Source organism: Pyxicephalus adspersus, chromosome 2 (genome assembly GCF_032062135.1).
Source record: "Pyxicephalus adspersus chromosome 2, UCB_Pads_2.0, whole genome shotgun sequence".
Taxonomy (NCBI): Eukaryota; Metazoa; Chordata; class Amphibia; order Anura; family Pyxicephalidae; genus Pyxicephalus; species Pyxicephalus adspersus.
In genome coordinates this window covers 103,908,786-103,925,438 of record NC_092859.1, presented here as the reverse complement: position 1 = coordinate 103,925,438, position 16,653 = coordinate 103,908,786, and the positions used below count along the sequence as shown (strand labels likewise).

At 34.8% G+C, this 16,653-nt stretch overlaps 1 protein-coding gene across 1 annotated transcript in view; it reads right to left on the bottom strand.

Moving 5' to 3' along the window:
* Positions 1–16,653, bottom strand: part of RELN (reelin) — a 232,619-nt gene that overhangs the window by 72,499 nt on the left and 143,467 nt on the right. The window contains exons 19-24 of the mRNA XM_072399046.1: positions 16,009–16,170; positions 10,480–10,716; positions 6,111–6,303; positions 2,560–2,672; positions 1,601–1,738; positions 807–993 (exon numbers count right to left, since the gene is read on the bottom strand). Coding sequence (XP_072255147.1) covers positions 807–993; positions 1,601–1,738; positions 2,560–2,672; positions 6,111–6,303; positions 10,480–10,716; positions 16,009–16,170 — 1,030 coding nt within the window. The remainder of the gene's footprint in view (positions 1–806; positions 994–1,600; positions 1,739–2,559; positions 2,673–6,110; positions 6,304–10,479; positions 10,717–16,008; positions 16,171–16,653) is intronic.

Here is a 16,653-nt window from a genome sequence, read left to right as displayed (position 1 = left end):
TGTACTATTTTACCTTTATTTCCTTTTTCACCTTTTGTTACACTAGTCTTCTTTTCAATTTTTTACATTTTTGTACATTTTTGTATTTCAAACTTTTACAAATTGGCTTGTGACTGTTTTGAAGGCCCGTGTGAGAGAGTTCATGAATAAAGAATAATAATAAATATATCAATATATGTAACTTAATGGGCAAAAAAAAAATAATAGCTGTCATGTGATATTAAATAATGGTAAAAGACTGAAAACATATATTTCTCAAATCAAATATCAAATCAAACTGCCAGTAAGCAAGGTGTTTCATACCAATCTGTTGCTTTTAGACATTGGGCCCAGGACAAGGGACATTGACAAAGACATTGGGACAAGGCTAGAGAGAATACACTTTTAGAAGTGAAGCTGGGTAATCCAGAAAACATGGAATGGATTTTTAAAAATCATTAGCTATTTGCTAGCAAACGCTTTGAATCCTGGACCAGATCCATCCCAGGTTTGCTGGATCACCCAGCTTCACTTTTGAAAGTGTATTCTCTCCAGCCTTGGACAACTTTCATAAATCAGGGCAAATGCCTTACTGGAAAGATTTTCATAGCACTATAGTTAAAAATACAGTTGTCTTTTCAGCATCCTTCAACTTGAGTAGTCTATGAGCAGTATTTTGAGTATGCATTACATACTAACGTTCAATTCTAAATTGTGCACTGCATATAATTCTGTACAACAAATAACATTCACAAAATATATGCTAATACTGTTGCAAAAACCTTTTTTGCAAATGTTTGCATACAATTTAGTTACAAATAGCATACCTTTGAGAAGTATAGTGATGAACCTGATGAAATTATTCCACATCCTTGCTCAGGTTTTACAATTTCTCCTCCTACTACCTCCTGCCAGTTTGCTTCCAAACTATTCACTCCTTCAAAGTCAGACATTACAGTGGAAGGAAGTGCATTTTCAGGCAGACATTGAGGACCCTGATACCCTGAATCACACCTGCAAGCATGGTATAATAAAATGATGAGAATCATTCAGTCTACTACGTCACAAAAACAAAATATATTGCCTTGATAAGTGGATACAAAGGAGAACAAAGAAGACAACCGGTATGCCATGGTTACCTAAATCTCATCATCCAGAATTATAAATGAAAATAGCAAAGGAGTAAATTATAGATACTTTCTGTAATCCAGAATAAATAACAATATGCTTATCAAAAGTATGAGGGCACAGAGTAGATTTCCTTGCTGCGTGTTTTCTGCTGCTTGCAAATTTCACAATGCTGTTGGAAGACTTGCTAACTAATTTCCTCGGTTACTGTGAACGAATCAATAAGAAAGGACAAAAACTGGAACTGGACCTTATCTCCATTGCTGGATAGCTTGGTCCGTACTGAACACTTTTCATTGAGGGTACTATTTATAGAGGGCAGATATCATTATTCGTTAACACCACATTACATCTATATTTTTATTAGTCACTCAAATCTTACATTCCATGGTGTGGTGCTTGCAATATCTCACTGAGTATTCTGTACATTATTCTGCTGCTCTTATTCTTTGTTTTCTCATTGATTCATTATAATGAATGGTGCTTCATTTACCTGCATATCCCATGATCACACCAGCCATGCCCACTGCACATGTTCGGACACTGTTGTCCAATGTAAATATTGTCCAAAGCCCACTCATCTTCAGTTGTGTAATATCTCTGGCTCCAGCGGAAGCGAGTTGCACTAGACCTTCATACATAACAAAAGCCAGCTTTATGAATTTTAAACAAATCAAATGAAACAATGTTATACAACAGTTTGCATTACATAAAATATTAAAAGCATGGAATCCTTCCAAAACACAAAGCTGTGTGCCATAATCAAGCAATGCCCAAAAGCTCAGATTAACAATTACATTGAAATGTAAAAAATGCTCCAGTAGGGATGGGAATATTAAAAGGCAAGGACACTTTTAAAAACTATTCTTATTATTATTGCATTTACATATTACACAATGCTTTACAAAGTCCATAGTCATGACACTAAAGCTACGTACACACTTCCAATTGTTATCGTTGGAAAACGAACGACGAACGATCCTGCACGATATCTACGAACGATCGTATAGCACCGATCCTGCACATAGAGATAACGACACGATCGTTCGTAGATATTGTACACACAATAGATACGATCGTTTGAGCGATAGAGGAACTATGTGCATGACAGGAAGTGAACGAACGTTCGTTCATTACGCATGCTCAGACCATGGACGATCAACGAACGACCGTACACACGAACGATGTTCAACGATCGTCGGCCAATCCGATCCTCCGGTCCGGTCGTTCGTTTCCATCGACTTTCCTCGTTCGTCGGCGTCGTTGGTTACTTTTTTACGAACGAATTTTTGCCCAATCGATCGTTCGTCGTTCGTTTTGAACGATAAAAATTGGAAGTGTGTACGCACCTTAACTCTCACAGAAGCTTATAATCTAATATCTCTACCATAGCCGTACGTCATTACCATTATTTAGTTTAAAGCCATTTTGTTCGGGGGGGGCAACTCTTACCAGGTCTTTTGTGGCAGAGGCAGTGTGATCCTCCTCCAGTGAGTGAATTCACTTGAATGATAGATGCTTGCTGAGGTGAACTCCTGGCAACTTGGCATACTTGGTAGACATTCCTAAAAAACATATACCAAATGTAACAATTATTGTTACTCCTTTCACCCTCATTGGGCAGTTTTTACCAAGCCAAAGAAAATATCCCTGTATAATTTTGACTCTTTTGACTAGTGCTGTGACTGTATTATATCCGCCCTGTTATTATCAGAAAATACTTTAAAGCAATGTCTCTAAAAAAACTAAAAGATTTAAGGCTTTAAAATTTCAAAATACCTTTCCATAGATTGTTTTGCAAGTTTAAACATTGGACACTTTTATTCTTGACTATTCTTGATATCTGTACAGTAAACAACCCAGAATAGCTCTTTTCCCAATTACAATAAATTATAAGCATAATTTTTACCAACATTCACAAGGGACCCTATTTTAAGGGCAGAGTTTGCCACAAAGAAAGCAAACACAGCTTTTAGTTCCTAATGTTGCTATCCAAATATTGTCACTGATTGCAAATTATTAAGATGTAAGCAACATCAAAACCTCCCTAGCTGAAAATGTTCTTTGCTGGTCATTTTGTTCCCAAAAAGTAATTTGTATTCATTATTATCCTTTTATCAAGAAAACACCTGGTGATGGGGCAAAAAGTAATTAGGTGGCAGGCTTTCTAATCAGTGCTCAGTCATCAGGACCAATTTAAGATAACACAAGCACAATAGGACCAAGCATGCATGTTTTTTTTCTTTGTAAAGAAAACAAAAAAATTTAGTAATTCTTTTTACAGAATCAGAGGGCTTTTACGAAGGTAACTAAAAAGATCACATGGAAATATAACACATAGTTTTAGATATTTTGATGTTTTACATTTCTAAAGTTCACTGCAGTTCCAAAGTAGAATGTCTAAAAATGCTGCAGTTAGTGTAACACTCAAACCTAAATATTTAATAAGTTACCTTTAGAAGCTCCCGAGCACTTTTTTTGTAGAAGAAGAACATATACAGTACTTATTTTTCACTAGTCACAATGATCACAATGTTTGTCACTTTATGAGATTCTGGCAATCATGAAACATTTCCTACATAGTATTACTATTTTGTTATTTAAAACACATATGTTATACAAAATATTCTCCCATGCAACAGATACTTCCACTAAAAATGTTCTTTAATGAAACAATTTATCAAAGTTAAGTTCAAAGCAGAGGCACTGAAATTTTATGTCTAAATTTGGACTAGTAAATTTTGCTAGCACTTTTGATAGGTGTTACCATTTATAACCACATGCAAAAAATGGTTACCATCAGACCAAATTCATTATTTTCATTTGACAGGCATTAGGAGGCACATTCTTTTTGGACTACTACTAGCATTCAGGAGTGGTATGCAATCCCTGCTGCATTCATAGGGGTATATCTATAGAGCAGTGAATCTGACATTCATTGAAACATCCCCTGGCTCGGAAACACATGGATTTGGAAGATCACCATATACACCAGAACGTGTTTCAGTGATTGTCACAATATTATTACACTATTATTACACAGTTTTAAATAGTGCCGACATATTACGCAGCACTTTACAAAGTCCATATTTATGCCACTATTTCTAAAAGGGGCTCACAATCTAATGTCCCTACCTTAGTCATATGCCCCTGATACCGCCTAAGGTAAATTTTAGGGGGAAGCCAATTAACCTAACTGCATGTTTTTGGGTTGTGGGAAGAAACCCATGCAAACACAGGGAGAACCTGCAAACTCCATGCAGATAGTGTCCTGGCTAAGATTTGAACCTGGGACCTAGCGCTGCAAAGGCCAGAGTATTGATGCTGCTTGCAAGCACCCAAAATGCATGTGAAAGCATTACTACGTGTTTGCGAGCAGTCTTTACAAAAGGTTTTAATACAAAAAACAAATAACACTCTGCTAGGCTTTTGCAGCCAATTACAAATGACTGCACAGAAGTTTGTAAACACCTGAAAAAGAAGTTGTTATACATGGACTGACTTTGGAGCCCTTCTTGTGATGTTTGTGGATCTTTGAGAAAGAAATACTTAGTACTATAGTACAATATGGAATTAGCAGGTTGGGTGAAGGTAAAAGGATATGTTTTCTTATTTGCAGCCCACGCAGAGTGTGAATAATAGAGTAAGTAAGTGAGATTCAAAGTTGTATTTATTTATTAACATTTTTTCTAATAAACATTGTGTCACAGCTTGTTTCTCAATAAAATACTTTATTTACCAGCCTTTTTATTCCCACACAGCTTTACTTTACTAGTTTTTTGCTGCTTTCAATGTTTCTGAGGATGCATATGGGGAACACATGACATACTACAGTCAGGGAGTCTATAGGTTGCACATGACACACTTCCTAGCTGGAAGTTTTTTTTAAAATTCTGACTACATTTTTAAATCTGGCCATTTTTTTATTATTAGTTTATTTCCACAACTCACAGTACATTAATGTGGGGGTCTGTAGGAAGAATGCCTCCTATATTGCTGATCAGTGGAAAGAATGCCACACTTACAGATAAAAAAAAAATATTTGTTTCAGATAAAGTTACCTGAAAGGAACATACCCCTAGCAACCTCAGGAAGGAACTGGGTGCGAATTATGAGTTGCAGGTGTGGGTCAAAAAAATTAAACTCATGCCAGACTCTAGTGCACAATACAAGCAGGTAGAAGTTTTGTTTTAAAGCTCTTTTCTGCTTGTTATAAATACGCAAATACTTTAATGTCCATAGTCTGGGCACAGGTGTTTAAGCAAGCTTATTTCAATCAATTCATATAATAAGGTAACTGAACATAAATGTGTCTTCATTGCTTTTCATCCCTTTTTCACGATCCATTAGACATTAAACGATTTCCACTCAAGTAATGGAGCTATTCATGTTTCACAGTTTAGCCCTGTTTGAAGTGAAGATGGAGAGCTTGGGCCCCATATGACTTCAGCTTTGTGAACAGGAAGTTGTAAAAGAACCCTGAGAGAATGTTCCTGTCAAGGTGCATTTACATCAGATTAGCAACCTCATTAGCCATGCATGCAACCCTGCACTAATGTCTTGAAAAAAAAAATTGTGAGATGTTAGAGATGATTAAATACTCTTGATAACTGTAAAACAGGAATGTACATTGTGCTCAGCCATAGGAACACACCTAATTATTAGATCAGACTGAAGTATAACAATAAGGAGCTTAAAGAAGGTAAGAATAAAATTTGAATTCTTACTTGCCCATAATCAGATATGCTATCTAATTTGAAATTAAATTCTAAAAGCCTAGCAAATAATATGATCACTACATCCTCCCCGGTTTTTGTTCTGTGGTTGGATTTATTTGTCACAGCCATTAATACATACAATCCTACCAGGTGATTATCCTAAGCATGGTGGCATTTTTAGTAGGGTATAGCAGTTCGCAAAACAATTAAAAAAAGCAAAAACGAAATGATTTATTTTGTTAAGGACAGTATTTAAACTATACATTGTACAGTACATAGCAGTACCTCTTGTACTAAGTGCCAGGTGAGTCCATGATTAGTTGAATATTCCAACATCACTTGATTGTCCATATGTGGTGTAAACTGATCACCACATCCCATCACCAAGTTAAACTGTATCATATAAGATGCTCCAATTTGCATTGACTGGGTTTCCACATAACGGGTACTTGAGGATTGTTTAGAGTCTCCTGTAAAACTGATAATACAATGTAAATAAATTAACTAATGTAAATATTACCTAATAAATAAATTTAACCTGCCAAAGAGAAAAATTTAAAGCAGAACAATTTGACATAAAAATACAATGTGAATATATTATATTTAAAGTTCCTGTACCATTTTAGAAGAAACAACTCTGCAAGGAGAAACAACTATGCAATTCTACTTGACTGACAATTGATTTTACTTGGGAGTCAAAATGCTATGCCTACCAATAGGAAATGTATAAATAGAACATCTTTTTGGCACCAAAATAATGCTTTACACAACTCTTCTTATGTGATTCTGGGCTAATGGAAGCCGATATTGCATTATTCATCTTTTCTTTACCTCAGGATACTCTTACATCAACCAAATTAGTTTAGTCAGGTTACACAGTAATATTATGTAGTTTTCTATCCAGCCAGCAAGTCAAGTTCAAATCTCCTTTTTGCGGAGTTACTTTTTTTTTTAAGCATAACTGAAATGGGTCATGACAGTAGTGATTCATCTCTTTACAGGCAGCTGACTACAAGTGCAAAACAAACAAAAATTACAAAAAAAGTAAATCGTTAATAAAAAGGGGAAATAACCCAAAACCAATACAATTTTCTAAAATGCAGTCAAACTTCTATAATAAAATGTAAAAAGTGGACACCCAGTTTGAAGAAATGTTTTAGGTTAGTAGCTATGTATAATATGGAAAAAAACTGGTAAGCTAGTCTAATTTTTATTAAGGAAATTGTGTTATTAGTAATTGACCCTTAGCCATTTATTAGAAAATTCCATTTATCATAGGCATTAATAGATTTCAAGCTCCAGAAAAAAATGATTAATCAAAACCCAACTAAACCCAACATTGTACACGGTAAAATCATAAAGCAATCATGTTGATTATAGTACATAATTATTACTAGCTTTGGAAATTAGCTTTACAAATTCAAGAGTACATTGTGTAGACCCGTACAATCTTTTAAAAGTGTAATGTCAGGAACACACAGTCATAACGCATGTATGGAAACTGATTTCCCTGTCAAAGGCGTTAAAATGTTCATTAGGGCAGTCTCAAGTTTTGCAAAGCCCTGCCAAACGCAACACTCAAAGGCTGGTGGTAACACAGTTTGACATGTCACTGCAACAAACCAAGGCCATCCCTCTCCCTCAGCCTTTATACATACAAAAACACTACAGTATGATACTATACAACCCATGTATAGCTTTCTTAGCAATAAGTGAAAACAAACCATATAAAACATACTAACCCACAATTTGTTTTTTGAAGTCTCTACTGAAAGCTGAAACTATTTTTTTAGCAGCAAAAATCAGTAAGGATACGGACTGCAGTTTCCCATATAGAACTAAAATCTATACACAAAATAGGATTATGAAAATATGTCATGGTATGCAAGAAAAAACAGTCAATTTTAAATTACCTTGAAGGTAAACTTACAACAATCACTAAATGACCATACCTGACCTGTGCAGAGTACAAAGGAAATACCAATCTCAGAGTCTATTTCCAAACCTACTCATCAGGTTTCTTAGAACTAATGAAGGTCTTTTTACTTTTAAACTACAGTGTTATTACAATGTGAAAGTAACTCCTGTATCTTGAACAGTTAATAGTCTTTCTATTTGTAGTGAAAATGATGCACTTTAAGATGATACCATATCCACAGTGATTTATGAGACCACTGTGTTATTCTAATGAAAAAGCAATTGTCAAGGTTCCCCTGTGAGGATATTTTGTATGCACATAAATCTATATCTATGTAAAAGCTGGGTGTGAAGAAATGAGAACAAAATGGACAGGCAGCTGGATGAAAGTCATAGGAATTAAACTACTAGCAATTTACTAGAGACTTGTAGTGACCTTGATACAATCCATAGGGAAGAACAAGGTCACATATGGATATATCTTCAGCCTTTCAAATAAAAAGTACATTTTTCAAGATCATGGAAAATAGGAGTTGTTGGTTATAGGTAGTGTTGTTAATAGGATCAGCAATCAGCATTGTATTTGGTCACATCTTTATTTTGGGTCCAATAGCAATTTTTTTCATGAATTAGGAGAAACCTGAAAAAAATATTGCAGTATAGTAACATAGGTAAATCAAGCAAATTCAACAAAGTGGCTTGAAGAAATGCTTATACTATCGCTAGACTTGGAAACAGCTTTTGATCCTGGTACTACATGTTTTATGCTCTTCAGAAATGGGGCTTCAGTTCAGAATTTTTGGCATGGCTACAGGACATTTATTCAAACCCAAGTGCTGCAGTTCGATATTGGGGCCTCCAGTTGGCTCAGTTCCCTATATGTAAGGGTACCCAGCAGAGTTGCCCTTCATCCCCTCTTATCTTTGTTCTGGCTCTAGAACCTTTAGGCCACTGTATAAGGCACCAACCTGATAATAGTGGAGTAGAAGAGGTACGTATAAACAGCAAATTATTCCTATTCCCTAATGCCATTCTTCTTCATATCTCCTTGCCAAATGTATTTCACACCTTGATGATTTTTGCCAAAATTTCTGGTTTGCAGGTGAATCAATAAAAATTGGTGGCTATAGATGTTCTTTTATTCTAGTATGAATACTTTAAAAAACTTTTATTTTGTTTAGACTAAGAGGCTTCCTTACTTGGACATTCACTCCTATCAGGAGTTATACCAACTATCCCTCCTTGGTTTGGCAATTATCTGCTATATTGGATGCATTCTTTCAAAGTGCAAGGACGAACAAAAGAAAGCTTTGATTAGGAGTTGAGTTTTTTTCCTCACAAGGTTTTAGGTGATTATATGAGGTTGTCTCCACGTTTGATGATCTACTGCAGTTTGTATGTCTCTACTTTACCTGGCAGATTACCAATAAGAGAAAAAGCATGTCACAAGGAAAGATGCTGATGACATTAAGGCAAGAAAAAATACATTTCTTTATTGTTTAATTAGGGTAAAAAAAAATAGTAACATTTTTTCTAGATTTCTGTCTACAAGGGAATCATTGGCTTCCATTCTAGTTTCTTTCTGGGGACGTATGCCATTTAGTCCATTGTAAGATACATGTATTCTGCTTTGGAAAGTTCTGTAACTACTACTGGGCGCTAGAAGGAAAACACATGTTGGTGAAGAGGACCCTAAAAGTGGTTCCAAACTGTTTAATTATAAATAATACTTTTTATGGTTCCTACATCTATTGTAAATAGCACGTTTAAATTTATAGCTGTTAATGAGGGGACATATGGAGGCTCATGTGTCTTCCATTTCTAAACCATGTGGTGGAAGCTGGACATTGGACAATACCCAAGGCCACTCCATAAATGAGTGACACCAATGCTGCATGTTTTCATGGCTGTTAAGGCCTTTGGATTGCATAAAAATATTATTAAAGCTTTTTTTGAAGGATACAACATGCAGATGAAAGTGTACAACTATTATTAGACTAAGGGCTAAGCTATATGTCGATTGGCATCCAACAAATGAACAGTTCTATGAATCCCTATGCAACTGAAATCAGAGAATGTGGACAATGTTATCAATGTCACATGTATAAAACATAATTTTTCACGTCAAAGCGAGGTCTATAATGTGGAGGACACAATATTGGACTGTCTGGAGGACTTGCAGTGGTGATCTTTGCACAGCACATAAGGATAAACCCAGTCACTATTTTCAGACTATTTTATGTCCAGAGAACTGCCCTGGAAGTATGCTAAAATGTATTGTACTTGCTTTCAGTTGCTTGGGATTTACAGTTAAATTAGTTTAATCCAGGTCTATTATTGTTTGAATTCATTAAAGAACAATAATATTCAAAGTACCCTGTTTTCTTTACTTCCTGGGGGGTAACAATACACCTTTTGTATTCCTTTTGTATGGAACATGTGACACACATGTGTCAAGAAAGCAGGGAATACTTTTTACTGGAATTTTCAGGTTTTAAACATTTCTTAATGTACTCATATTACTAGATTAAGCTCTGGATGATACAACAGACACCAGACCTGGCTATGTATACCAAAATATGTATTAGGCACGAATCTAATAATGTCTAAGAACATTATAGTGAGCTTTAAGTAGGGCTATACATATTAGAATTACAAATGGTTGGCACTTTAGAATAATGGATTACTGTATGCAAAAAGACATTTATATAATAATATATAAGTGATAAAATCTTACCATAGAGTCCAATCATGCCCGCAGTATGGCTGTACATTTCCCAAGTAAAAACCCAGAGACTGAGTAACATCCACTAGGTTGGTAAAGTCCAGGCTAATACTGTTAAAAAGTACAGATGTCATTATGATCTCATCAATGGCCCACACATCCTCTCCTTGTCCAGAATGGTATGGCTGCCACCATCGAAACTGAATTCCAAACTGTTTTGCTTCTTCGGGTAGTTCCACAGATATTATTCTGGAAAATGACAACACTCTTTTCAGAACATTGATGGCTTGAGATAGAATTGAATAACTACTTCACAATGTAGCAGTATCTACCACTTCTAACCAAGAATGTTTATGTGAACGTAATGCTTTTTGCTAATGAAATAACCTACTTTGGCCTCTCTAACGTATATTTGCATCCACTTCTGAACTTCACATGCCAAAATGACTCTCAGGAAGCCCACTTACTGATTACCTTTTCTCACACCCTCTTCCATCGTACCCTCCTCTATCATCCACTAAACCCACACTTATCCCATCTTACTCCAATTTTATTACTGCTTTTGACATATTCTGCATGAATATATAGACATGATAATAATATTTATTATGACCAAATATGTCCTTGATTTACAGCATTAGATGGAGATACTGTTTAGGATGAGTCTGCCACACTTACTATATACCAACACCATCTAGGCTTCATATCCCTTTAAATTGCTAATGGGATCAAACCTTTGAGCAGGAGCTGTTCAAATTTCCTAAATGTGTTTCTGCTATTCACTGCTATTCACACATGATACATTTCAAATGACTTGCAGGGGACTAATGAATCTTCCTTATAACATCTTTATAGGCTGATGACCTGCATCATATACACTGTACAGACCTTTATTGATGTAATTCTTGAAAATATTTGCTTTTTTTTGTATGAGTGAAATATGCTGTGCTTTTTAAAGTATTCCTTTAAAGCAAATTCATTTATAGATTTTTGGAGGTACCTTGAACTATTGTCTTGTCAACAAGGTATTTGGAAGTACAAATTACTTGTGTATGTACATGCAAATGTACATTGTCAAATTTAAGGGTAAATCACATACAGGACAAATGGGCTGTATTATCTAATGTACCATGCATGAGACTGTGCTGAAAGAAGAATTTATGCAAAAAAGTATTCATTTGAATGTATTTAAATTTAAATTTTGCTGAAAAACCATCAGAAACCAGATAAGCACATTTTCCAATAGATTTATGTGCATTTTCAATGCATTTTGTTTGAATTTTGACACATAAAAGGAAAAATTAAAGTTTAGCTTCAAACATGCAAAATAAGTGACCACAATAGATTTGTAGTAGAAATACTCTTACACAGATGTGCATACATATATTCATTTTCAATATTTTCCTTAGTGTCACTAGTTCTACCGCATGTGTTTATGTACACTGGATGCTTATGCAAATGCAGTGTACAGATGTACTGAAAAAAAGATTTTTTTTGTATGTACTAGTAAAAACATAGATGCACTGTTTAGTAAATATAAAATAAAGAAATCTATATGTAGGTGTCAGTGCATTTACTTTTCATAAAATATGGGTTTCTTTGGAATTAATTCACATTCACTTGACTGCATGTTACAAAGATAATTGTGTCAAAAGCCGATTATAGACTATTGAAGTGTATAAACATTTGCTTTCATTGCATGGAAATCACACCCTAACCTATTCCTAAGGGTGCAGTCCAGCGTACAAAGTCATTTGATTTGCTGTGGCAGCTATGACAACAAATGGGCACTTGACAAACTGCAAAGAAAATTAAGAATAATATCTAATCTCCTGCAGCAATTACTGCATTTGGTAGTAGAGAAAACACTCCGCAATGCTGAAGCAATGTCATTTTCCTGAATAGTCAGTAAATTATTCATTGGTTTGCTTTGGCCCCAACCTGGTAGCAGGTGACAAGAAAAACATTTGTTATATTATGACATGTAATTAAGACCCACAAATCAATATAATGTTTTCGTAATATTTAGTCATCTAAATAAGATTAAGCTATGGTAAACTATATAATATACAGATTTTTAATAGTTGTACAGATGAAGGGTGAACCTTATGCCACTGGTTTCCTTGGTCTGCTTGCACTATATCTTTAAAAATCACCAATGTATTCCATGGGAAGTTTTAGTTGATAGCTTCTGTTACAGACAGGTTGCACAAAATCCTCCCTGTACTGGAAATCTCCAGATGTGGGCAGCCAGTCTTGTAATGTAGGTATCACCAACTGACTGCAAATCTAAATTGGTGACCTCATTTTTCCTTATACAGTAACAGATACAAGATTAACACCAATATGTTAGCAGCCTTCTGACTGAACAGTAAAGGAGCATTAGAACGCTTAATAGGTCACTATTTCCTCCTGTCAGCAACTCCCAGTATTAGACCGACAACAATTTAAATGAATTATTATGCACTAGGATCTGAAAACTTGTAGTTATCCCAACCCTATCTTAGCCCTGGTATTGTTTTTAAATAAAGGTATGTTTATTAAAATTGTGTTTTTTCGTTAACTTGTTAAGAATACAGATAAGCCACAAGTGTGCAGATTTCTGCTTTAGTTTGAGAAATGAGAAACAAAGAAGCCATTCTAGAAAACTGATATCAAGCATGAATTCAAGACAGTAAAACTAGTTTACTTTTCAACTCAATTCAGGTGCCTGTAGTGTGTTACTTTATTTGAATATTTTCTTTGATTGTTTGCACAGCCAAGATTTGTCACAGCTGGTGGTGGGGTCCTGCTTATAGTGCAGAGACTTACATCTTAAGGGAATTTAGTCTTGCTCCAAATTCTTCACTAAAAATGAAATTTGTCTCTCCATTGATGTAAACCTGGATTTTTTATTTAAAATTGATACAGTTACTAAAAAAGCTGCAGCCAGTAAAATCTTTTAAAATTACTTCTGCATAAAACATATAGTGTATATATATATGAGTGTACATTTAGGATGAATAAATATTTAATAAATCACTTCTTCAGTGAAGTAATAATTTCTAGGTCTTCTGTTTAAAACATGTTAAATTAAAAATACCAGATGATCCTGGAACATGTTATTGTGTGCTAATGAGTTTCAGTTGTTTATTTCTGCTAGTCTGATTATACCAAACAACCATTCCATGTTACAACAGAAGTCAATAATTTAATGCTCCATCCACTTCATTTTCATTTCAGCATTAAGGGAGCAGACCACACAAGTGAAAGAGATATTCTTTTAATTATTCCTATGAAATCTCAAATAACTGTGTGGCTATGAGCTTATAGTATTAAATGTCAGGCTTTCAGTCTAGGAATTTCATCATATTGATAGCAGATTTATGAATAAGGCCACAGTACTTTGTAATACCAAACACAGCCTACAACACACAGACGTGTGTGATCCGAATGATGCATAATGCATGTCTCGCTCCTTTTCATTATGTGAAATATATGGATGTTGAGCTGAGAGCAGCACATAATGAATCCCCTTAGTGTTCTACATTACGGGACATAAATCCCAAGCAGCCTCATCAATACTTTAAAATGATATTACAAGACTTGCCTGACACTTTGTGGATAGTTTTTAGATTATGGTGTAGTAGCTTCTACCAGCTTATATACCACCTTACGAATGGGTTTATAGTCAAGCCAATATTATCCTTATGGATCCTTTTATAGGTCATCTGAACAAATTTTAGCTTTTCTGTATTCCTTTAACAGGAAACCATAATCAATACTCCCAAAATTATATTTAAGTGTTTGTTAGAATGTGAAACATAAAATGTCCTTATTATTTGTCATTTGGAAACTAACAATAATCTTTGTAAATTAGGTTCCTGGTATTAGGATTGACATTTGTTTCTTTTGTGTGGTGTTTTTTTTTTTTTACATGTATGTTATAACATAAAAAATACAATGAGAGGATGGAAAACACTCCAAGGGCAGAGACTACAAGTTGGGAGATCTCTCGGCCGAACTGTTTGAGAGATATCAGAAATGTCTCTAAATGAAATGTCTCTTATTAATTCATGTGACCACAATGTAACCGAACCTCCGCTTAGAACAAGACAAACAAAACTATGCAGCAGAGATAAGTTGAAAAAAAAACTTTATAGAGATGTGTTTTAGAATTAAAGCCAGGGTTTATTTTTCTGAGTTCCGGCACCAGTTTTCAACGGATTTTCCAAGTTCATAAAAGCCTGTGAAGGGGAACAGCTGTCAGTGAAAATGACAGCTCAGCCTGTGAATATAGGCTGCAAATGCGTGCTTCAATACTAGACAGTGGCTGAGCAGCCTAAGTGCTTGGGAAGTGTCATCACGTGCAGCGTGAGCTCCATGACCACATTTAAGGAAGGTCGGTTGTTTAAACTTGCCGGACATTTTCCCGCCAACACAGTGATTCAGAGCATTCTGCTCAGTGATAGATGATGGCTGGGCTGTGGAAAAGGTAAAGGATAATTAGAGCTCTAAAGCCCTCATAAAAGCTTTCCTTACTCTCTTTTCCTCACTTACCTCTGTATAGAGTGCTCTCTGGGGGAAAGGTCTTGAACGGTATCTAAAGGAGGCGGGGGGGGGGGGGGGGAGACAGTGTCTGAACTCTGCCAGATTATCAGAATGGGAGTTTGGCACTGATTAAAGTCAGCCATTCAGATGGATAGATGTTGTCTTCTGTAGATGCTACATTTAGAGATTTACAAGGAAGCGGCAAAGTAGTGTGCATGCCTATTGTTATATCTAAACAGCAAAATATCACTCTCTGTTACGTTTTTAAACAATATGGTGCAACAACAATTTCAACACAATTAAAGTAAAATATGTCTTGCAGAGTGATAAATCACTGCTGAGTAAACAGCCTAAACTCATATAGTGAATCAACTGCTATGATCACAACCATTTTGTTATGGTAACTGTCATAGTGTGGCCTTGAAACATGTATTTGTCCTTCAACTAAACAATATTCCTGCATAAAATACAAGTCCCACATGCTGGATGTTTTGATTAAGTGTTTCATGTTCTGACCAATTCAATTTACATTTAAATAAAAAGTTTACAACCCCTTTAGATGTGATGCTCAAAAACATCCTATTGAAATTTGTCAAGATCTATTTTCAGTAATTTGTACATTAGTAAATGTACATATGTAAATGTATGTGGTTGCATTTCTGCATATAGTTTCTATTTTTTATATTTCCAAACCTTTATTTAAAAAAAAAATTCTTGTGTAAAAAGTTAAATTTTGTATTTATTCCTTGGCCATAACAGGGAAGTATATTGCAATTTATTTTATTCTTGTTGCATTAGTGAAATCATATCTTTATTTGAAACAATTTACTAGTTATTGCTTTATGTTGCACATTTCAGACTCAAAATGTATCAGCAGTAATGTACACTACTTAGATAAAACTGGTAATTGAAAGCTTGCTGTGCCCTTGCTATCAAGTGTCCAGACAGTAAATTAAATTATCCTTCAAACAGAAGCATACATCACTTTAAACACAAATGCACTCCACATACCTTGGTTCATGGTAGTTAAGATAAGAATAGTGTTCCATCAGTTTCCATGTAATGCCGTTGTCATAAGAATAGTGGAGTAAAACACCTTCTCCTGGCTTGTCAGGGGCTTTGCACGTACTGAGAACAGATTTACTTCCAATTCTTAAAGTAAATTGCAGAAACCTATATATAAAATACATAAGCACTTTAATTCCCTTTGATTGTTAATTTCCCATGATTTCTATTATCACACTCAGGGGAAAAATATTTCTTTTTTTATTTGTACTTATAGTTACAAACCTATACACACATAAAGCAATACCTAATAATTGTTAGTAGGCTGCAAAATCCTAATGTACAGTAATATTAACATTCACTTATGATAAATTTAAGTGATAAACTTGCTTGTTTTTTATGTTTTGCTTGTTTTTTTTTTTTTTTTGCTTGTTTTTTTATGTTTTTTCATTAATTTTACCTGTATTAAATATGGTGTATATGGCATATAACAATTGACTCTAAACATATATTCCCAAAGTTTACCCCACAGATTGCCAGTTCTTAAAAATCTACTTGCTTAAGACTGATGATAATTGCGTTTAGAGTTGGAACAAGAGATGGTAAAGTAATGGCTTATGAGAAGAAAAAGAAAAAGCTTTCAACAATTGC